Source organism: Emydura macquarii, unplaced genomic scaffold, assembly GCF_026122565.2.
Source record: "Emydura macquarii macquarii isolate MOO-44397 ecotype Brisbane River unplaced genomic scaffold, CSIRO-AGI_Emac_v2 contig_295, whole genome shotgun sequence".
NCBI classification, from domain to species: domain Eukaryota; kingdom Metazoa; phylum Chordata; order Testudines; family Chelidae; genus Emydura; species Emydura macquarii.
In genome coordinates this window covers 14,613,054-14,636,785 of record NW_027130432.1, presented here as the reverse complement: position 1 = coordinate 14,636,785, position 23,732 = coordinate 14,613,054, and the positions used below count along the sequence as shown (strand labels likewise).

Genomic DNA, 23,732 nt, shown 5'->3' with positions numbered 1-23,732 from the left:
GCTCAGGACAAAGGGCTGGCTGTGCCCATGCTTGGCTGCCCCCTGACTCCACTCACAGGTGAAAGCATGTCATGGCTCCTGGGCCATAGAACCAACCCTGGCTGGACGCCATGCATGGCCCCAGTGCCATGAGCCCTATCGCTGTGCCTAGCTCCCCTATGCTCCCAGTACACCCAAACCACCCTGTAGGGACCCCCTTCCCCCTCACTCCAACCACCTGCCCCCTCTACTCTGCCAGGCCTCTGGTGCCCTGGCTAGCCCTGGCTGTGGTAGAGAATAACAGTGGGCCAATGAGCGCTGGCTGGAGTTTGCCTGGATTGGCTGGCAGGGTGGAGGGTCTGTGCCAAGTGCTGGCTGGCCTGGCAGGATGAAGGGTCTGTGCCAAGTGCCGGGCACCACAAGGGGATTCCCAGGCAATTGCACAGGGGAGGCCATGAGCACTCAGAACTGGCCAGCGAGGCTGAAGCCAAGGGTTCTCCGGCCCTCAGTCCAGCTGTGCTCAGCAGAGCCGCTCACTGGTCTTGGCCTGAGCCACACCTGGTGTGGGCCCCTGTGGCTTTGTGCAGCTCTATCTTTTCGCCTCCCCTGTGACAGCCCTTCCTGGCTGCCTGCCATGGGGGTAACACACCTGACATTCCCTGCGCCATGGAGGAGGCCATCGGCCATGGCTCCCAGCTGGCTGTGGGGCTGGACCCTAGGGGAGCGCTGCATGCTAGGAGTGGGGGAGGCTGTGTGGTGTGCCCAACTGTCTCTGAGGCAGGTCACAGTCAGCAATGAGCAGGGCCTGGCCTGCCCCCATCTGGCTCTGCCCATGGGCCTGCCCTCACTGAGAATCAGAGCCCTGCATCTGCCACCCCAAATATGCAGGAAGGCTCCTTGCAGGCAGGGGGAGCTGCTTGTCTCTGCCGCTAGCAGGTCCTGTATCTGCCTGTTCACGCACACCGTCACACACTGCGTCCCTAGAGGCTGTGGGCAGCAGGGCAGGAGTCACTTGCTCTGCAAGGCCAGGAGGGGTGTGGACTCTGGCCAGTTCCTGTCTGTGCTTAGGGACAACCTTAGTGGGCTGGGACCGGCTTTGTTCTGGGTCCGTACAGTACCCAATGCAATGGGAGTCTGGCCAGGGCAGGGGTGCCTGCGTAATACAGATGATCAATAATGAGGGCTGGGTGCTCCCTGCCTGGCTGCATCTCTATCCCCTGCAACTGGTGAATGCCACCACATAGGTCCTTCTGTGCCTGGCACAGCCACCTGGCACCACTACATATAGTCAAGCATCGGCACCTGTTCGCCAGGACATTCTGATGCCCAGCCCTATAGCCTGGTACCAGGGCTAAGGCTGGAGCCTGTGTCACTCTGTCGCTGCTCAAGATGCATGTGGAACCGGAACAGCCAGGAGCCCACAGGGGCCCTGAACAAGGCTGGGTCTGGTTGCAGGGCCAGACAAGCTGGGGCTGCAGGGACCTCAGCAGAGCTGGGTCAGGTCCCAGCACTAGGACAGCATTGACAGCACTTTTGGGGACATCCCTGGACTAAGGGGGGGATGGTTGCAGAGCAGCAGTGCAGGCAGCTAGCCCAGCCCTATAAGCTCTGCCCCAGGCCTGTTCTAACCATGTTTCGTTCATGCTAACATGGATTCACCTCCACCAAACCCCTGCTTTTCCATAGGTGTCAATGGTGAAAGGTTTTGATTTCGTGGAACATTGGTCCACCACCTATGGGGACAAAAGGCTGTATAGTTTGGATGGCCTCCACCTCAGCAGACAGAGAACCAATCGTCTCAGGGATAGGCTGGCTAGGGTAGGAAGGAGGGTGCTAGACTGGGGGAAGGGTCAAAGGACGGAAGATATGAGCACTCATTTAGCGCAGTGAGATGTTGAGAATAAAATTAACCAAGGACACGAAATGCTTTCCTTGCCTAAACACCAATGCTAGAAGCCTGAGTAACAAACAAGTGGAAGTGCTCATATGATCTCATCGGTATTACTGAAACCTGGTGGGACGGTTCCCTTGATTGGAATGTTAAAAATCAATAGTTATAACCTATTTAGGAAGGATCGAGTGGGCAAAAGTGGATGGGGATTGGCATGCTGTCAAAAATGGCATTACTGGTTCCCAAGTCACTGGTCACGCAACAGAAAATGATCTTGAATGCATATAGCTCACTAGCCTAACAGATAAAGCACAAGGTAAGGTATTAGTTGGTGTCTGCTGCAGCCCACCAAATCACACTAGGGACCAGCCTGCCTGGTTCCTTAGGCACCTACCAATCATGTATAGGAAAAGAGGCTGTGTGATCATGGAGCACTTCAAACTGAGTGGCACATGCCACATCCCTGGCATTTCTAAATAGTAAAAAAAAATGACAATTTCCAAACTCAAACAATGTTGCTTCCAACACCAGGGAATTCTATATTAGACCTTGTCTGAATAGCTAAAGAGGAACTCATCACAGAAGTAAAAATTAATGGTAAAAGGATTCATGATTCAATCACATTTATAATGTGCAAACAATAAAGGCCACAACAGTGATATATATATATATATATAGATATATATATATACACTTGGTGCATCAAAGGGGCTAATTTCACAAAACTAAAAACAATTATGGGCCAAATCAGCTGGCAGGATAAGTTTAATTAGCACTATGTGAATTAAGAACACTTTGAATTAAGAACACTAGATGTCCAAAAAAAAACCCCATAATTGAGGGAAAAGGCCTTATTGGTTAAGCCTACCAGGCTTAGAGGGCAAGTTAGGGCAGCTATAAAAATAATATATAACAAATGGAAGAAGTAGGAATTGTAGAAAATTGATAAAGGAAGCAAAGCGACACAAGAACAATAAGGAGGAGTTTTTAAAGTAAATTAGGACCAAAAAAAAATAGCCTAACAAGGTTATTGGTACATTACTAGCTGGAATTGGCAGCCTTATCAATAGTAATGCAAAAAAGGAAGACATGTTCAATACATATTGCTATTCTATATTTGAGGAAAAAAATGCACTCATCATCTGATAATACTCTCTCCATTCCACTAATATTGCAGGATGATGATAAGCAGAAGCTACTAAAGTAATACATTTTAAATCAACAGAGTCAGCTAATTTGCATCCAAGAGTTTTAAAAGAGCTAATTGAGGAGCTTGCTGGATCATTAATGTTGAGTTTCACTAAGTCTTGGAAAACCAGGGAAGTTCCAGAAGACTGGAAAAAGCTAATGTGCCAATATTGCAAAGGGGTAACTAGGACAACCACAGTAATTATAGGCCTGTATCTCTGATATCAATCCCAGGCAAGATAATGGAGTAGCTGATACAGGACTTGGTTTAATAAAGACTAAAAGGAGAGTAATTTCATTAATGCTAATCAACATGGTTTTATGGAAAATAGATCCTGTCAAACTAACTTGGTATCTTTGTTTGGTGAGAGTAGAAATTTGGTTGATAAAGGAAGTGTATTGATGTAACATACTGAGATTTCTCTAAGGCATTTAACGTGGTATCGCATGACATTTTGATTAAAAAACTAGAACATAAAAAATTAACATGGCCACAGTAAATGGATTAAAATCTGGCTGAGTGATATGAAATGAAATGGTACATCATTGAATGGGTGTGTTTCCAGTGGAATTCCAGAGGGATTTGTTCTTGGACCTACATTTGCATTTAACATTTTTATTAATTATCTAGAAGAAAACAAAATCATTACTGATAAAATTCACAGGTGATGCAACAATTGGGAGGAGTGGTCAATAATGAAGAGGTCACGGGCACTGAGTCAGCGCTCTCTGGATCAGTTGGCAAGCTGGATGTATGCAAACAATTGGTGTTTTAATACAGCTAAATGTAAATGTATCCATCTAGGAACAAAGAATGTTGGCCATACTTACAAAAGGGGGGGGGGGGGAAGGAACCTCTGGTCTGGGAAGCAGCGACTCCGAAAAAGATTTGTGGGTCTTGGTGGATAAAGAGCTGAACCTGCGCTCCCAACTGGACACTGTGGCTACAAGGGCTACTGCCAGCCTGAGATGCATAAATAGGGTAATCTCGAGAAGAAGTAGAGAGGTTATTTTACTTCTGCATTTGGCACTGATGAGACCACTGCTGGAATACTGGGTCCAGGTCTGGTATCCATGATTCACGAAAGGTGTTGATAAATGGGAGGGGATTCAGAGAAAAGCCATGAGAATGATTAAAGGATCAGAAAACCTGCCTTATAGTGATAAAGTCAAGGAGCTCAAGCTAGTTATCTTAACAAAGAGGTTAAGGGGTGACATGATTACAGGCTATAAATACCTACATGGGGAGCAAATATTTAATAATGGGCTCTTCCGTCTAGCAGACAAAGGTGTAACACAACCCAGTGGCTGGAAGTTGCAGTTAGAAAAATTCAGACTGGAAATGAGGCATACATTTTTAACAGTGAGCGAAATTAACCATTGGAACAATTTACCAAGGGTCGTGGTGGATTCTCCATTGCTGGCAATTTTGAATCAAGATTGCATGTTTTCTAAAAGCTCGGCTCTAGAATTCTCTTGGGGCAGATCTATGGCCTGTGTTACACAGGAGGTCAGACTAGATGATCGCAATGGTCCCATCTGGCCTTGGAATCTAAGACTGGCATTCAGGTTCTCAGGGACCCACCCAGGCCAGCTGGCTTTGCTGTTGCTTTTCTAACTGGTCCGCCAGCTCCTCTGCCTTCTCCCTTTCCTGAAGCCACCTCCTCAGCCCCTGCAACAGCAGGGCCCCAGCAGCAGACAGCTGTAATGCAGCCCCCTCCAGCACAGGCCTTAGCAGCAATGATCTCCCTTCAGGGGGCATTGCCCCTCTTTCTGCCCATGGGCACAGGGCCCTGCCTCTCCCATTCTCACATGCTTTGCTCAGGGCACAAGACTGTAGATTTACAGAAACCAGGGGCAGATTCCATTCCTACTCCTACCCCTGGGCCGATTGCTCTGCAGGCTGGGCAGCTCTGCCAGTGCAGCGGGAACCTTTCATTCTTGGGAGCCAGGTTATTTTACTCTCACTATTAAGCTGCCAGAGAGGTGGGTGGGGGGCACAGTTTGGTGCTGAGGAAGGGTGCCACATTGACTGTGCAGGTCATGGTGGCAGCACTCCGAGCTGGGTCGGGGCACCCACACTGAAAGCAAGCCAGGTTAAGGGCTGCGTGCTGACACATTGGCACCGTAGCACCGTCTGCAGTGGGGAGAACAGCCCATGTGGCAGAGGAACGAGACAGCCACAAGTATGATGCAAAGGCCACTGGCCACCACTGCTGAGGGGGGCTGGAGCCAGCTGGCCACAGGGAAGGGGAAGTCTCCATCTCACACCCCAGTCTCTCACGCCCTTTAGTGGCGCTCACGGGCTCCTGCACCACACAGCCTGGAGCCCTCTTCCCCAGCAGCTCATCCCTCGCCCGCAGCCCACACCAGCTAGCCCAGGTGGGAGAACGGCTAGGGCAGCATGCTCCAGGGCTTGCACATCACATGCCCTTGCCTCCAGCAGCAAGACTGGTCTAGGCACAGGAGACAGCACATGCCCACAAAGGCCTCGGCTGGCCTTCCCCAGCCTTACAGGCTTTTAGCTGCTCCTCCTCCTCTGCCAGGAATGTCTTCTTTCCTCCATGGCCCACAGCAGGGCAGCAGCACCAGCAGCCACTCAGTGTCCCGGACAGGGGCATAGCTCCTCACTGTGGTGATGGCTGCCCATAGCCCTAAGGGGCTGGTTCAGCTACCAGCAACAGCTGGAGGCATCCCTGCCTCTCCCCTACGCAGCAGGCAGCTCAGGTCACACAGTGCTGCTGGACCCAGCCAACGGACTCGCCATGGCCAGGGCCAGATAAGCCAGTTTCCCAGATGGCTTATGCAGCTGGAGAACAGCAGGATCTGGTGCCACATGTGCACACAGCTGGATCACCAAGGAACATGAAAGATGCAGGCTGTCTCCGGTCCTGCCTGCCAGCCCAGCACCCAACGAGCTCCCCCCTCAGCCCTTAGCTCCCAGAGCAGCACCCAGCAGGCTCCCCCCTCAATCCTACTGCCCACACAGCAACCTGCCAGCCAGCCGGCTGAACCCCTCCCCACATACACCTATTGCACACAATGCCTACAAAACCCTTTATTTAAAAGCTGTCCAACACCTTCCCTGCTGGGTCCCCAAGCTCCCCTCCCCATTCCCCCAGGCTATCCCAGTGCCAGCTCCCTGCCAGCAGGGACAGGATCCCCACACCTGCTCACTTTGCTAATCTTGGGCTACCCAGTGTCCCTGACAGGTGGGACAAGCCGCAGCTGCAGGGCTGCATGATAGCGGTGGCCAAGCCAAAGGAGCAATATGCAGCGTCCCAGTGTGGGGGATGGGGGAGGCCAGGAGCTGGTGCTCAGGTATTGCTGTGAACCACCCTCTCCAGCAGGGGGAGCCGGGATGCTGCAGGGTTACACTCAGACTCTCCAAGCGGTAGAGTTGCCGATCTCCCGCCTTAAAGGATGCCTCCTGGAGCTCTCAGCTCCACCCCGGGAGGCAGGCGGACAGGAGAGGGGGTGCCAGGCACAGAGCAGCACAAGAATGGCCACTCCTGCTATTCCCACAAATCATCACTCCACGCGAGAGGCCGTGTGAGACCAGTCGTGCAGAGCTCGGGCGCCGCTCTGCCAGGGAGGCTGAGCAGCAGTGACTGGGCCAGCTGCTTTCCAAGCAACACTGCACAAAAGGTTCTCCTCAGGAGCCCCCCACCGGTCACAGGCTGGGCGCTGCCTTGAAGACAATGGCCCCAGGTGGCACCCCCTAGGATTTGTTTGGCGCCATCGCCCACACAGGCCCAGCTTCTCTCTGCCCAGGGCTGGCTTGGCTGTGCAGCATCAGCTGGACTGTGGGATCCTCCAATGTAGAAGCTGCTGCAGCAGCCAGTAAAAGCAGACTGAGTTTGGTTCCCCCCCCCCCACGGATCGGAGCGGCCGGGAGCCCCCCAAGCAGAGCAGCAGGTTCACACACAGTACAATGCTCCCTCATGAGTCCAGCTTGATGAAGACTTTGGGCCGGGAGAAGATTTTGAGGGCCTCATCAATCTGTGACAGCTTCTTCTCCAGCTCCACTCGCCTCTTCTGAATGCTCAGGGTGTCAGCCCGCACCGGCAACATCACCAGATCCTTCACCAGCTGCTCCTGGCCTGCAGAGGGAAGGAGGCGGGTGAGAGCAGGCCAGCCACGCCTCTCCAGCTCTACCGCTAAACACTGGCTTTCAATCCCCAGAGACTGCTAACTAGGCATTATGCAATCCCCTGCAGGCAGCTGATCAAGCAACCTGCAATAGCCATCACAAAAACCAATGCACAGAGAGGCGGCATGTCACAGCGGAGAGGGAGTTGCCCCTCACTAAGTGCAACTACCCCAGGACAGTGTCCCCCTCCAGGCATCGCACTGCAGCAGGACCTTCTGTTGGAGGGAGGGGGATGGCCAGGAGTGCACAACATGCAGCAGGGCTAGGCCAGCGCTGGGAGTCTGCGCCTGTGTGTGGGGCGGGGGGAGGAGGGGGAGAGACAAGCAGAATTACACCGCTCTGGGGAGCTGGGCTGCACAGTGAGATAGGACTTTCCATCGCCAGCACTGTGGCTTCTGCGAAGAGCAATAACCCATGGCCGAGGCCAGCGCTGCAGTAAGCACAGCCATCCCACCTTACAGCATGTGCCACTGCAGTGCAGCACCCAGCTCGTCTCCCCCCCACCCATCTGGGGAGGCCTCTCCCGCAGAAGCGAGTGGTTCTCCTCCCCTTACTCTGTTTCAGGTTGTTGAGGGTTTCCAACCGCTTGCTCTCTGGCATCATGGTGTGACCCGGTGGCATGTCAGGGTCGGGCAGGTTCCGCTGCCGCTCTGCCATCTCCCTGCGCCAATGATTCTTCCTCTCTAGTAGGCTGCCAAAGGGAGAAGGAGGGGGTGTCAGCACACATGGCTGGGGAGGGATCCAGGCAGGGCCAGATGCATGGGGGCAGGAAAGGACACTGGGCAAGAGGTTCATATGGGACAAGCAGCCAGCCCTGCCCAGGAAGCAGGATGGGTACCAGCCTCACAGATACTGGCTCTACAGGACTTTGTCACTCTACTGAGTGACCAATAGCCCTGGAGACAACAGGCCTCAATCTCCCCACAGGCCTGGCACACCACAGGCAGTGCAGGCTTCCCACACACCACGCTGCCAGCAATGGCTCTGGGGATGATCCGGAGGGATCAGCCCCATGGCACCTCCACTCAGCCCTTCGGCTCTGGGCTGGGAGCATCAATGACTAGGGTGCTTCCAGGAAGTGCAGGAACTGAAGAGAGACACACCAAACTCACTTCCCATGGGGCAGCATACAGCAAGCCCTGAGCTGGGTCTGGCCCAGTGACAGAGGTGAGAGATTCTGTCGCCCACTCCCAACACCCTGAGCCAACCAGCCCCCCCGCCTTACAATACAGAAATCAGCCAAGCCATTGGCCCAGGGCAGTCAAGACGGGGAGCAGAAGAGGGGGAGCTATGCTCAGTCCCGTGCGCGTATCGCTCAGGAGGCCCCACTGGACATTGTGGGATGTGCTTGGCACTTGGGGAACATTTGCAGAAATTACTCAGGCACAGATTGAGGCTCCTAAGTCACTTTGGCACCCATTCCCAGCAGGATTGAGCATCTACAAGTCAACGGGAGGGCTGACACGCAGCTCCTATGATAATCACTTCTAGCCACAAAGCTCCATTGCACGGAGCTGCCAGGCCACGCTCCATGGCCCTCCCCAGAGCAGCCAGGCAGCCCTGGTCTAGCTGCACCGCACACAGCAGCTTCGCTGGGAATTTCATTTGACCCTCTTAGGCCAAGCTCATTGTGGGTGTAACTGCTCTGACTGCAGGAGCTCACTAAGCACAGCAGCCAAGAAAGCAGCAGGGCTCTGAGGGAGTGTGGGCTGCCTGGTAACAGAGCAGCACATGCTCAGGACACCACAAGAGAAGTCCTTGCTGTTCCATGCATGGAGCAGCAAGTGGATGTGGGCCAGAGGGGGCCCGGTTTGTTCATGACAGAGGTATTGGCTAGGCAAAAGCCTACGTACTACTGGGGCACATGGCCCTTCTGCTTGGTGTTGTACTCCTCCTGCTCCCGGCGCTTCTGCTCCAGTGCCTCAGCCAGCGACTGCAGTGAGCGCGAGCGTCGCAGCTGGGCCCGCTTGGCGGTTCGGGCATTGTGGCTGACAAAGTCGACGCTGGAGCCTTCTACCTGGAACTGAAAGGAAAGTGGGCAGCGTGAGGGGCCAGGGAGCAGCAATTCCAGCACACAGCACCATGCCTTTGGAGGCTGGAGTGAAGGAACCCGTGCCAAGCAAGACACAGGAGTGACGCCCAAGTGCCAGAAGCCCCCAGGAGTGTGGAGTCGGCAGGCAGGGGCACGCAGTCCCTCACCTTGGCATCGGTGCTCTGTGCTCCTGCAGCCTCAGTGTCTGTCACCGCTCTCGTTTCGGCAGGGCTGGGTGACAGCGACCGGCGTGGCTGGACCCCTGAGCCGCAACGGGAATATGCCTTCAGGAATTTCTGAGACTCCAGGTTGGGCAGGGGAGAGCTCTCCTGCGAAAGGCAGAGACAGACACTACTTCAGGGCCAGGGCAAACCACATGGCAAAGCCCCTTGGGACCCAGAAGTTCCATGGCTGACTGGGGGACCCCAGATCCTGCTGCTACATGCCAAGGGACATTCTCCTCAACGAGGCAGCCAGCAAGGGAGATGCAGGGCCAGATCCTGTTGGTGTAAATCTCCATTAGGCCACTGAATTCAGTGGAGTGGCACTGGAGCACAACAGAGGAATCTGCAGGAACAAACCCATGGGCTGCCAGTGAATTCAACACTGCAACACACAGTGTAAAAGCCAGGCCAGGCTTCACACTGCAACTGGCTGTGGGGGAACTAGAATGCCTGTGTGACAAAGTGGGAATTTTCTGTAATCTTTTTATGATGCCTCTGCATGCCTCAGTTTCCCTCTCTACTTTGCATTGCCACCCAGTGGCTGCAACAAGGATTAAATCTGCTCCTAGGGCAGAGCGGGAAACATGAGAGGTATGTGTCTGGAGAGGGAGGAAGAGGGTGTGGCTGAAACTGACCCATATCCATGGAGAACAACAATGGGAGGCCCAAGGATCAAACGACTGACACCTAGCATCGGAAATCTCTGGCCAGAGAAACATGTGACTGCTGCGTGGGTCGTCAGGGAGGGGATCCACGTGGAAATGGAATCCACAACAGCATGGCTGAGTGGAACAAGGGCTTGGCCAGACAGACAACCTCTTAACCTTTGCTTCTTTGTGCTGACCTAAGGACTTCCCCTGCTGCGTTCCACAATAAACCCGGCTCTGTTGTGAAAAGTCTGCCTGGTGTCACTGTGAAAACTCGCTGAAAGCAGAGCCCTGAAGGGGGCAGTACAAGCCTCCCGCAGGAGTCTGGCTGGGCTGGATTTGCAGCAGGGAGCCATGGAGAGAGACAGGAGTCACAGGTGTCTGAGGGCCCAGTTTTGGAGACCAGAGGCCTGTGCTGTGGAACCACGTGGGTCCTTGAGGCCTGGCTGTGGTAGACCAGGCCCTGTGATTCTGTGACAGCCTGTTAAAATGCTGGGGAACCTGGGAGATCTTGAAGTGCCAAGTGTCCATAACACGCAGTCACACTGGGTGGGTCCGAGCCATTACGAGCTCCATTGCCCTCTGGACTGAGGGTCTGGGTCACACTTCCCTTTTGATCCAATTTCACGTGTGAGGACAGGGGCACATCCTGCAGAGTGGGACAGCACAGCCACCATTAAATACATGGCGTGGTCTGGTCCGATTCCCTGCAGCAGGGTTGCCATGCTGCAGTAGGGCACAGACTGCAATGGCAGCTTTCTCAGCTGCACCTCAGAGATTGTTGGTTTGCCACCTCAAGGCATTGGAATGCCCCATGTTCTTCATGCTAACGGACGCTGCTCATGCCCCTCTGCTGGAGCAGCCAACTGCCATGGGGGCAGCTTCTGACCCCATCCCACGCCAGTCACAGAGCAGAAAGCTGGCGGGGATTCCACTTCTCCCCAACTTGGGCCGTGGCTAGATGCCGTCATCACGCTAGGGCATCTTTAACCAGATGTTAGCCACCAGTCTCCTTGCCCAAGCCAGGTATTCCTGCCTGGTACATGGCTCTCACCTCCATCGCTGCATGGGAAGGGAACACTTCCATCCTCTGTGCTGCTGGAGCATTGAGCAGGGCTCTTCAGAGCTACGAGGGTCTTCCTACATACCCCAATCGAGACAGAAGTGCCCTGCCCGGTATTACGGGACATGCTGACTGGGCTGCGTCTGGGCTCATGCTGCTGGGGCAATGGACCGTGAAGGGCTAAGGGGCAGTGGGCAGGTACCTGCAGCTTGGCCTTCACCTTGGACTCCACATTCTCATACTTCTGGGACTTCCACAGGGCCTTCACAGGTTTGGGCTGGCTGTGCTCTCGGGCCAGCTCCTTCTCTTTGCATTTTCTCTGGATCTCTCTCATCCGCCTCACATTCTCCTTCTCATGGTCCTTGGACTCTTTCCCTGCATGCCCAGGGGACACAGTTTTTATCCCAGGCACATGCAACAAACCCTCCCAAGCCGTAAGTGGGTCCCCTCGGCCTCTGCCAGCTGAGCTATTCCATTCGCTGCAAACAGCAGCAAGCTCTTATCCACCCTGTGCGCCAGCCATCAGGGGGCAATAGAAACGCACTGAGCCCCTGGTAAGTGCACGTAAAACACTGGCTTTTCTGGAATGACTCAATCCACCCCCTGCAGCTGGCCTCAGAGCAGCGCAGACAAGCGTCATACAGCTGATTAGTAGAGATCAGGAGACTCCCCCACTCAGTTGGACGTGGGACTAGCTTTCTAGTTTGGGATCATGTGGAGACCAAGCGACAGGCTGCCTGTCTCTCCCTCCACTGTCTGACACCCCCGCAGGCTAGGGCAATGCTCTAGCTCAGTATCATGCAGCACACACCATCTCAACACCCCAGCACCTCCTTCCAGGGAAGGAAACCATTGCCAGTCATTCCTGCCTCATGGGGAGAGCTGGGATGGGAAACCACAGGCCCTTCTGGGGTGGGGAGTGTTAACAACATGAGACTTTACATCAGAGCCATCTCGCCTGAGGATCAACCGGACTGACTCAGAAAGATCAAGGGGCCAAAACTGATACTTTAGGGCGGATCCTCTGTCCTCGGATCAGGTTGCAGAAATTACTCTCAACCCTCCTACTGGGGATTCCACCCATTCCCCTCCCCAACAGGGGAGTTCTCCACTGACACAGCCAGCTCCCACCCCATCCTGGCATAGGAGTCATGTTGGGACAGACAGTGGCTGGCGTGCACTGCACTCTGGCTGTCCTCAGTGGGCACAAGTTAAAGCATTCTCCAGCCAGAACTGGTTCATAGATTCCAAGGCCAGAAGGGACCCTTGTGACCATCTAGTCAGACCTCCTGTTCAACACAGGCCAGGCCAGGCCCCTCCCACAACATAATTCCTAGAACAGATCTTTCAGCAAATATCCAATCTTGAGTTAAAACTTGCCAGTGATGGAGAATTACCCTTGGTAAATTGTGCCAGTGGTTAATTACCCTCATTGTTAAAAATTTACACCTTATGTCCAGTATGAATTTGTCCAGCTTTAACTTCCAGTGTTAGACCTCTCTCTGCTGGACTGAAGAGCCCATTATTAAATATTTGTTCCCCATGCTCCATGTCTAGCTGGCAGCCGGTCACAAGCGGAGTTCCCCAGGGGTCGGTCCTGGGGCCGGTTTTGTTCAACATCTTTATTAATGATCTGGAGGATGGGGTAGATTGCACCCTCAGCAAGTTTGCGGACGACACTAAGCTGGGGGGAGTGGTAGATACCCTGCAAGGTAGGGATAGGATACAGAGTGACCTAAACAAACTGGAGGATTGGGCCAAAAGAAATCTAATGAGGTTCAACAAAGAAAAGTGCAGAGTCCTCCACTTAGGAAGAAAGAATCCCATGCACAGCTATAGACTGGGGACCGACGAGCTGGGCAGCAGCTCTGCAGAAAAGGACCTGGGGGTAACGGTGGATAAAAAGCTGGATATGAGTCAGCAGTGTGCCCTGGTTGTCAAGAAGGCCAATGGCATATTGGGCTGCATTAGGAGGGGCATTGCTAGCAGGTCACGGGAAGTGATTATTCCCCTCTATTCGGCATTGGTGAGGCCGCATTTAGAATATTGTGTCCAGTTTTGGGCCCCCCAATACAAAAAGGATGTGGACAAGTTGGAGAGAGTCCAGCGGAGGGCAACAAAAATGATTAGGGGGCTGGAGCACAGGACTTATGAGGAGAGGCTGAGGGAACTGGGCTTGTTTAGTCTGCAAAAGAGAAGAGTGAGGGGGGATTTGATAGCGGCCTTTAACTACCTGAAAGGGGGTTCTAGGGAGGATGGGGCTAGGCTGTTCTCGGTGGTGGCAGATGACAGAACAAGGAGCAACGGTCTCAAGTTGCAGGGAGGGAGGTCTAGGTTGGACATTAGGAAAAAGTTTTTTACTAGGAGGGTGGTGAAGCACTGGAATGGGTTACCTAGGGAGGTTGTGGAATCTCCATCCTTAGAGGTTTTTAAGCTGCGGCTTGACAAAGCCCTGGTTGGGATGATATAGCAGAGGTTAGTCCTGCTTTGAGCAGGGGGTTGGACTAGATGACCTCCTGAGGTCCCTTCCAACTCTAATATTCTATGATTCTATGATACTTACAGACTGTCATCAGGTCACCCCTTTACCTTCTCCTTGGCTGTTCTCAACTTCTCCTTCTCTCCCAGGTTCCCCTGGTGGCTGTGTGGGGGAGCAGACCCTTCCTTTGCAAGGCACTCCCAATAGCTGTTCTCATTATCCATGTACCTGAATAATCACCTTGAATCTACTTGGCTCTTGGCATCCATGACATCTTGTCACAGTGAGTTCCACAGGCTAACCATGTTGTGTAAAAACCCACTTCTTTTCATCAGTGTTAAGTGTGGTGCCTCTCTGTTTAACCACCATCCCCTCAGTCTTGAGTCCGGGTAAACAGAAGTGTTCGATTTGCTCCCAGACTGCCCCACAGCCTGTCCTCCACCAGCAGGTCTTCTGGCCACACTACATACTCCCACACTTTCCACTCTTCACAGCCCCAGACAAAGGCCATGCTGGAGTCAGGGTGAGGCCACGACCTCAAGAACCCCAGGATAGGGACAATGCTCCCATTGCAGCATGCCCAGAGCCAATCCGCTCCTGCAACAAATCCAAACCGTTGCCCTGTGGGGCTTGGTGGAAATCCCCAACCCTAAGCCCTTGCCACTCTGTCCCTTTAAGGCATTTGCCCTGCCCTTAGCCACTGTTAGCTACAGCTGTTCAGTTGCACTTACTTTTCAGAGGTGGCTCCCTGTAGAGAGAGATCCCCTCCAGCTGCAGCAAGACCCCAATCGTCCCCTTCTGCCCCTTCTCCAAGATGTCCTGACCATTGGGGCGGATACGTGGAGCAGGTTGGGCAGGACGGGCACTGTAGCACGTGGGGTACAGGCTGGGATCTGGGGCTAGAGGGCCAGAGAGGAAGTCCAGCTTCAAAGCATTCCCTTCCAGCCTCCCTCGAGCTACAGAGAGAGAGTGTGAGAGTTAAGATGTGCAGCACCACCCCATCGCCTTCTCTCTCCACACCCCAGGCTTGCTCCAGGCTAGCCCCATCCTGGCCGTGGCAACATCAGATGAGGCTGGAGAGCCCCCTTGCCTCCTCAGCCCACCTTCTGCTAACTTCCAGCCAGCTGGGCAGGACCCCTTTGTCTCTCATTGATGCTGCTCCTAATGTCGGCCTGGTTCTGGCGCTGGAGCCAATGGGAGCTGGGAGCGCTCAGCACTTCAGAGGATCCAACCTTCTTTGCAGGGTGAAGCAGACCCATTCTGCGCCCTTTGGAGCAGAGTGTGTCGTCTCTGCAGGACTGACCTGGGGAAGCTATGTCAATACTTCTGGGCTGGCACACAGTGGCAGAGCCCTCAACAGGCCCTCACGCTGACCCTGTCCAGGGATCCAGTGACTGTGCAGCAAGTGGGACTATGAAGGGAAGACCTTAATGAGAACAATGACTATGTAGGACCCCATTCCTGCTCCGTGCTTCGCCGGCACTCACCTGACAGGGGGCGTTTGTAATAGTCTGGGAAAAGTGTGGGGTCGGGAGGGATGGGTCCTGAGATCCTGGAAGGCCCCTCAGACATCCTGGCCACAGCTCTGCAGCTGCAATCGACATGCAGACACCACTGAGAACAGAAGTCAGCTAGATTTTTCCTGGGAATCGTTTACCAGCCACAGCAAATATTTTAAATATATCTGAGCCCTTGCTCTTTGCTAGAGAGAGAGAAAGACTCCCAGCTAGGGAAAACACTATTGCCCTGCAAGCCAGGAAACCCCACCCCATCTGGACACTGATCAAGCCACAGGCATCACTTGGGAACCCCCACCAGGTAGTGACTGACCAGCACCCCCCCAGCAGAGTGTCCATGTTGTACCCTGCTGAAGTTGGGAGTGAGAGATAGGGGATGGATCACTCGATAATCACCTGTTCTGTTCATTCCCTCTGATGCACCTGGCACCAGCCACTGTCAGAAAAAGGATGCTGGGCTAGAGGGACCATTGGTGTGACCCAATATAGCCTGTCTAATGGCATCTCCCCTTCGCCAAAGTCTCCTCGCTTGGCTCACACACTCTTGCAGTGGAGTTACCGTGCGGGTTTGCTCTGCAATGCGACTGTAACAACAGCCCCTTCTCACTCCTCAAGAGTCTGAGCTGCTAGCTGCAGGGACTGTGATGGGCATATGCTGCTTTGGGGAACAAGAGGGTTTCTCTCTGGGCCCCATCAGCAAAACGGATAGCCAAGGTCCAAGCACAGGTGTGTGCATGTGTGCAGCCTGCTGGAGACAGTGGGAGGGGTTCTCCCTCTGGCCATGGCCCCCTCATGCTGCCTTGGGGCTTGGCCTGCCTGTGTTCCACCAGAGGCCACTTTGGCTCCTGCCATAGCCCTGAACGGGACACATGCATTGTAGCTTAAAGTCTTAGTTCCTGCTGTGCTGGTCCTCTAGGGGTGCAATGCACAGTCCTACCCAATTAGTATGCCCAGCACCCCCATTCCAGGGAACAATGCGTAAGGAGGAAACGCCCAGCCAAACCCTCAGATCCCAAGGAGAGGGCTGGGCTGGCTGCTGAGTTATCAGTTAGGCAGATTTGATGCAGTCAAACACAGACCCAGGATGCCATTTGCACATCCACTCTTCAGGGCAGAACCCTGATCACATCCGCACTTGCTGGTTTCCTTTAGCCCCCCTGACAGCCAGGGAGGCATTAGATCTCCAGCACAGGAGCAGCCAGCAACTCTTCCTTTGCAGCACTGAAGGAAACCATTCAGAGAACCCCTGATCAATGGGGGACGTGCTCACTCACTGAGACTTGCTCCCCACTCAGAAAATCATAATAAACTGGGTCAGGCCAGAGCTGAGCAGTGTCAACTCCCCAGGACTTTGGGAGAGCTGCAGGTGTGCTGCACCTCCTCAGGATCAGGCCCTATCCTTGAATGGCAGCGTTCCTGAGGCTCAACAATTCTGACAGACAGGAGATTCCTTCCCACCAGCCTCGTGTCTCAGCACCATTGCGGTGTGATGTGCAGTAGCAGGGAGATCACGGAGGCACTTCAGGGACAGAAAGTCCGTCAGTTCCATTTACAAGCCAATGAATTATTGATACAGAGTGGGGATAAGAAAGCCTTTGACACTAATCTGCCTAAGTCTCCCTGTCACCATCATGGAGGTACAGCTCTTACTGGAATGAGAACCATTAGCAGAGAGCTAATTATTCATCCCCCAGGGGCTAATGCAGAGGTGACAAATGTGGTGACAGTTACACGTCAGTAAGAGAGTGTAAGGGCTTGTCGACACACTGAGCTATTCTAGAATAGCTATTCTGGAATAGCTCCATTTGTGGACGCTCCTACTCTGGAATAAGAGCACCTTGTTCCAATTTTGCTTGATCCACTTTCAAAATCTTGGCCCACAGGGTCTGACTGTCAGCCTTCCCCTCCTGGCAAGGTCACTAGTGTGAACTATTCCGTGCCATAAGAAAGCCACCAACATGCACACAGTCAGAGCAAAGCAAAGGCAGCCACATGCCGTTATCAGTTAAACCCTGTGGAAATCAGAGAGAAAGATCACGCAGCATCAATAAAAAATTTGTCACAGAGATTAATACAAAAGAACAATGAACAGAAGTACGTTTATAGCCTGTTATGAAAGACATACTGCAGTGGATTTTGGAGTGCACAGGTCTGAGGCTAGGAGGGAGCTGCAATTCATTTGGAGGCCTGTGATAGTAAGCAGCAGGGCCTCCAGTGTGAATTCAAAGGCCCATTTCAGATCTATCCAGTCTTTCCCTTTCTATTCTCTCTCGATGGGATTAGAATAGATGGAGCATTTGCTGTGCCTGGCCTTGCTGTTCAAACAACCTTCCAAATGAACAGGAAAAAAAGCAAATATAGTGCCCATCTTCAAAAAAGGGAGGAAAGAGGATCCAGGGAACTACAGACCGGTCAGCCTCACCTCAATCCCTGGAAAAATCATGGAGCAGGTCCTTAAGGAATCCATTTTAAGGCTCTTGGAAGAGAGGAGGGTGATCAGGAACAGTCAACACGGATTCACCAAGGGAAAGTCATACCTGACCAACCTGATTGCTTTCTATGATGAGGTGACTGGCTCTGTGGATGTGGGGAAGGCGGTGGATGTGATATACCTTGACTTTAGCAAAGCTTTTGATACTGTCTCTCACAGTATTCTTATCAGCAAGTTAAAGAAGTATGGGTTGGATAAATGGACTATAAAATGGATAGAGAACTGGCTAGAGCATAGGGCTCAACGAGTAGTGATCAATGGCTCCATGTCTAGCTGGCAACTGGTCACAAGCGGAGTGCCCCAGGGGTCGATCCTGGGGCCGGTTTTGTTCAACATCTTTATTAATGATCTGGAGGATGGGGTAGATTGAACTCTCAGCAAGTTTGCGGATGACACTAAGCTGGGGGGAGTGGTAGATACCCTGGAAGATAGGAATAGGGTACAGAGTGACCTAAACAAACTGGAGGATTGGGCCAAAAGAAATCTAATGAGGTTCAACAAAGAAAAGTGCAGAGTCCTCCACTTAGGAAGGAAGAATCCCATGCACAGCTATAGACCGGGGACCGACGAGCTAGGCAGCAGCTCTGCAGAAAAGGACCTGGGGGTAACAGTGGATAAAAAGCTGGATATGAGTCAGCAGTGTGCCCTGGTTGTCAAGAAGGCTAATAGCATACTGGGCTGCATTAGGAGGGGCATTGCCAGCAGGTCAGGGGAAGTGATATTTCCCCTCTATTCGGCATTGGTGAGGCCGCATTTAGAATATTGTGTCCAGTTTTGGGCCCCCCACTACAAAAAGGATGTGGACAAGTTGGAGAGAGTACAGCGGAGGGCAACAAAAATGATTACGGGGCTGGAGCACAGGACTTATGAGGAGAGGCTGAGGGAACTGGGTTTGTTTAGTCTGCAAAAGAGAAGAATGAGGGGGGATTTGATAGCGACCTTTAACTACCTGAAAAGGGGGTTCCAGGGAGGATGGGGCTAGGCTGTTCTCGGTGGTGGCAGATGGCAGAACAAGGAGCAACGGTCTCAAGTTGCAGGGTGGGAGGTCTAGGTTGGACATTAGGAAAAAGTTTTTCACTAGGAGGGTGGTGAAGCACTGGAATGGGTTACCTAGAGAGGTGGTGGAATCTCCATCTTTAGAGGTTTTTAAGCTCAGGCTTGACAAAGCCCTGGCTGGGATGATATAGCTGAGGTTAGTCCTGCTTTGAGCAGGGGGTTGGACTAGATGACCTCCTGAGGTCCCTTCCAACTCTAATATTCTGATTCTATGAAATGAGGCAGGGTGACTTCCACTGCCTGGAATGCTGGATGGGCTGGTGGCAGATCACAGAGGAAAAGGGCAACAAAGTGCCCTTGGAGCTGCTGGCATTACACCTTCCCCTGGAGAGACAGCTATTGCAGAGGACACAGGACAGATTCAGAGCCAGCAGGAGCAGCACTCTACATCACAGGAATCTGAGCCAACTCCCATCAACATCAATGGTAGAAATTTCCTCAACTTCAGCGACAGCAGGAGCAGGCCCAAGGCCAACAGGAAGCAGTTCTGGGTGAGTTTAACGTGGGAGCAAGGGAGTTGGGATGTGGCAGGAAAAGCAATTAGCAGCAGAGGTGGGATGGGAAACCACCATCCCCTGTCAATGAGGGCTTTCCTAACCCCTTCAGTGTCTAAGTTACACCCGATGTGCAAATCATTCCACTGCTCAGAGCCCAACGACTCCAGCCTCATGTGTATCATTCCCACTGGCTGCTCCATGCAGAGAGCAATAGGACAGATCAGGGCTCTGTCTTTAACCACTTTCTGTGGGAAGTCTGTACTGGTAAGAGACGTCCACTGCAGCCATAGATATTGCAGGCCTCATTGTACCCTCTGCCCTACCACTGGGCCTCAGCCCTCAATCTCCAAGGTCTGTTTGCAGAGAGGCTGAAGAGCAGACAAAGGGCCAATTATGGCCAATTGTGCTGGTGGCTTTTGCATGGGGGACATCTGTTCCCTAGGAGCTAGGCAGGTCTCGACACACAGCCTGTAGGAACAAAGCCAGATCAGCTCGTATGTTCTTTCCAAGGAGCAGAAATTACACTGTGCAGCAATGGCCTAAAACAGGAGGTAAACTGGGCTCTCTTCCAAAAGGGATGGCAGGAGGGTTCTGCATCTGGTGCCTCGAGAGGAAGCTGAGCTGGGAAGGCAGCAGTGTCCTCTCAATGCTCCAAAGACATGGGGGTTGGAGTTCTGGAGGCAGAGCTGGTAGAATAACGTAGGGGTGGCTACATCAAGGTATGCAGCTTCCATCATCTTTAACACAGGGTGCACCCTGCCGAGATTACCAGGAGCCAGCATGCAACGATCCATCTGCTTGGATAAAAATGGAACATTATATGCTGGGATCTGTCGTCTAGCTGGCCCACACCTCTCCTATAAGAGATATGGGAGGGGGCTGCCCTGGGAGCCCTGCCAAGTTCCTATTGCAGATCTCCACTAGGCAATGTTTGGGTGTCCCAGAGTTCACATTTCTCAGAATCTTTACCTTTTACTTCACAGATGACAGGCGGAGAGAGATGTCAACGTGCAGTGGGGAAGGGAGCAGCCAGAGGACTTGGCACCACGGAGCTGTGTTCCCACAGACCGTCCACCTGGAAATGATGCAACAATAAGCACTTGTATACGGCAGCTCCCAGAAGCCGGAGATCACAGCACATTGCAAACCAGGGGCCTCCCCTCCCCTCAATTCCCCAGGTGGAGGGGGAGGGTTGGATCTAACCCTATGCTAAGGGGAAATTCCAGCAGACTCCATCAGAATAATTCAGTTGATCTCAACTAGCTTCTATTGGTTTCTCCTGTAGCACCACACACCAGCAGCCACATAGCTCTGGTCCCCTAGCTGGCCAACCAGAATCAATAGAAACCCAGCTGAAAATTTTCAAATGAAATTTCATCTATGGTTACAACAGAGCAAAGCCCTTCAGTGTCACCCTCTCCTAGCGCTAGGAACAAAGGATACCATCTGCACTGAAATTAGAGGTCTCATTTCCATACCTAGAGTCTCAGACCGGATCATACTTGGGGTGGCTAGCCCCTCCCACTACTTGCACTGCTGTGACTACACTGTTATTTTAGGCATGCTAGCTCAATCTTAGCTAGCATGGACATGTCTCCTCAAGCTGGAATTTACATCTTCCAGCTCCAGGGCAGACTTACCCTAAGCCCATTTCCTCTAGATTTCTAAGGTAAGGCTCACTGGGAAAGGATTTTGGTTGATTGGCCAACCTATCCTGCCACAGTTTCACACTGCCCACTACACACCAAGCCATGGAAATACCCTTGCTATGAACAGACACAACACATGCTGCTCTAAGCTCAGTGGGTCAGAACAGAGACCCAGGTACTAGCGAGATTCCCGCTGTGGACAGGTTACTGGTATGATCAAGTGGAGTGAGCCCCATTAGTTTAGGCTTCTTCATCCTTAATTGTGAGCGCTGTAACCTCCTCTACTGCCTCCCAGTGGGTGTTCCCAATGCACATTAGAAATATTAACCAAGTGGGGCACAGCACTGTGGTTCCTCCTTTCTACAGGGGGCAACTGAAGCCTGGACAGAAGAGAAGATTTTGCTGCTGCCACTGGCCAAGTCAGAAATATAACCCAGGAGTCCTGGAATTCCCAGTCTCCTGCTCCAGCCACTAGACTGCTGTGGCGCGGCACTGGTGTGCCATCAGGCCTGAGCAGGTGTGCCACAGAATTTTTTTGAAAAACTACTTGGAGAGTTCTGAACTGGCTCATGAATATTCATGAGTTTATTTGGAGACTATATGGTGGTGTGCCTCAAAATAATTAAAGGAATCAAGGTGTGCCACGGCAGAGAAAAGTTTAGGAACCATTGCATTAGACCCCACACCCTTCCCAACACAGCATCACTGGAAACATTAAGCCGAAGACCCAAGAAGCACAAACAAGCTCCAGCCACCTCTCTCCCACCAGGCAGCCAAGTGGTACCTGGCCAGACATCTGTGCCCACAGCAAAGGCACCACGCTCTTGGTCACATGCCAGCCTCGGCATCCTGCTTTATTTACTTTGCTGGCTTGGAGGGCAAACCGCTTCCAGGCAGAAGTGCAAACAAGCTCCCCCAAATCAACGGGCAACAAACCAGGGAGCCAGGGTGACAGGCGGGGTGGGGAGCTGGGGGGGAGGGGTACGAGGGGGCCGGGATCAGTGCCCGTCTGTCAGGGTGCCCCGTGAACATGGCAGAGCCCCAGGGGGCTGGCCTGGCCCCCCGGCACAGGGCTCTGCCCTGCTCTGCCGGCTGGGCAAAGGGGCGCAGCAGCGCGGGGCCCAAAGGGAGCCAGCCCGGTCCAGCCCCTCCAGCGGCCCGGCCCGGCCCGGAGACAGCGCGTGGCGGCGCGGGGCCCAAGCGGGGCGCTCCTGCTCCACCGGGCTCCGCAGGGCGGAGGGCCCCCGCCCGGGAGAGGAGGGGGCAGGGGCTGAGCAGACTCGGGGTCCCCCAGCAGCGCAGAGCCCTGCTCCCAGGCTGTGTCTGCGGCATGCAGCGCCCGGGCCGACCCCGCCGACGCCACGGACCGGGAGCGATACCCAGCACCGCCGGGGAGGGGAGGGGCGGGGCGGGACGACCTGCTCCCCCACCCGCAGCGTCCGAGGTCCCCCGGCCTCGCCCCATCCGGAGCGCCGGGGAGACCCTCCCTGGCCACCCCACGGCGCCGGGGGCAGCACACCCACGTCCCCCCGCCCCCACAGCGCGGAGTCCCGGCACTGACCCCGCTCGCGCTCTCAGACGGTTACACGCCGCCCACAGCGCCCGCCGTGCCGCTTCTCCAAGCAACAGCGCCGCACGCAGACGCTTCCGTCGGCCGCCGCGGGGGCTGCTGGGAGCTGTAGTTTGCTACTCGGCCGGTCCCGCAGCGCCCCCTGCCGGCCGCGTCGTACCCAGCCCCAGGCGCCGGCTAGGTCGGGCCACTGGCCCCAGGCGAGGTCGCAGCCTCAACGCTGGAGGAGGACGGGTGACCGAAGGGGACAAAAAGCCTTTTGGTTTGGCTGCCCGGGCCGGGCCCATTTGGCAGCAGGGGCCGGGTCATGATTCCCCTCAATTCCAAGTTGTGACTGATCCCCCCATTCACGATTCCATGTTGTGACGTGTAATTCCACCACCACCCCCATCCCATGTCGCGATTCTGTCCCCTGCTTCCACGTCGCAAGTCTACGTTGTGATTCCATGCCCCCATCCCATGTCACGATTCCGCCCCCACCCCGATTCTGCGCCGCAGTTCCTCGCTGTGCTTCTGCTCCATTCTGCCACCTTGTTCATTTGAGGGAGCGGGAGTGGGGGGGAATGTTAAACTCCAAACATTTCCTTTGGATATTACTTTCCAACTTGTTGATTTGCCCCAAATGTTGGAAATTTTCACTTTCAGTCCAACACAAAATGATTATTTTTGTATTATTATTTTTTTGAAATGACCAAAGAACTGGAAAATCAATAACTCACTCAGCTCTTATCCTGCCCTCCCACTCTGCCTCATTCAGGAACCAGCAAAGGCCAGCGCATCTAGATTAACACACACACCATGCAGCAGTGAAATCTTACCAGCATCACCAATGCTCAGCATGGTATTGAGAGTCATGTGATGTTTGGTGTTCTTCCTTAAAGCCCCAGCTCCCAGAATCATGGGATTATGTGACACTCTCTGTTTGCGATTTAAAAAATGTTTGTACGGTTTTGTCTATGCAGGAAAGCAGCACTGGTGTAACTAAATATGAGATTTTAAACTTAATTAGTTAGACTCACAGCCCTGTGTATATGTGTCCAAGTATTGTGTCCAGTTTTGGGCCCCCCACTACAAAAAGGATGTGGACAAGTTGGAGAGAGTCCAGGGGAGGGCAACAAAAATGATTAGGGGGCTGGAGCACAGGACTTATGAGGAGAGGCTAAGGAAACTGGGCTTGTTTAGTCTGCAGAAGAGAAGAATGAGGGGGGATTTGATAGCAGCCTTTAACTATCTGAAAGGGGGTTCCAGGGAGGATGGAGCTAGACTATTCTCAGTGGTGGCAGACAACAGAAAAAG

The 23,732-nt window shown here is 53.4% G+C and overlaps 1 protein-coding gene across 5 annotated transcripts; it reads right to left on the bottom strand.

The window, feature by feature from the left end:
• Positions 1 to 4,773: 4,773 nt before the first annotated feature.
• Positions 4,774 to 22,564, bottom strand: ENKD1 (enkurin domain containing 1). 5 transcript variants are annotated; one of them, XM_067553164.1, is made up of 9 exons: positions 22,428 to 22,564; positions 20,187 to 20,292; positions 15,144 to 15,270; positions 14,388 to 14,612; positions 11,380 to 11,552; positions 9,411 to 9,572; positions 9,065 to 9,234; positions 7,766 to 7,902; positions 4,774 to 7,161 (listed from the first exon to the last, which is right to left on the bottom strand). In XM_067553164.1, exons 3-9 carry the CDS (start codon positions 15,226 to 15,228, stop codon positions 7,001 to 7,003), a joined length of 1,113 nt encoding a protein of 370 aa, XP_067409265.1. In that variant the 5' UTR covers positions 15,229 to 15,270; positions 20,187 to 20,292; positions 22,428 to 22,564; the 3' UTR covers positions 4,774 to 7,000. The 5 variants fall into 5 exon arrangements, with proteins under 5 accessions (XP_067409265.1, XP_067409241.1, XP_067409274.1 ...); XM_067553140.1 differs by having other exon boundaries at positions 15,144 to 15,247; XM_067553173.1 differs by having other exon boundaries at positions 15,144 to 15,241.
• Positions 22,565 to 23,732: the final 1,168 nt, after the last annotated feature.

Coding starts and splice junctions, on each gene's coding strand:
- ENKD1 (XM_067553164.1), bottom strand. CDS start 15,228: ATGTCTGAGGGGCCTTCCAGGATCTCAGGACCCATCCCTCCCGACCCC. Junction 11,553..14,387: donor CAGGGAGCCACCTCTGAAAA/GTAAGTGCAACT, acceptor CTGGGCATGCAG/GGAAAGAGTCCAAGGACCAT. Junction 7,162..7,765: donor CCTCAACAACCTGAAACAGA/GTAAGGGGAGGA, acceptor TTCCCTCTGCAG/GCCAGGAGCAGCTGGTGAAG.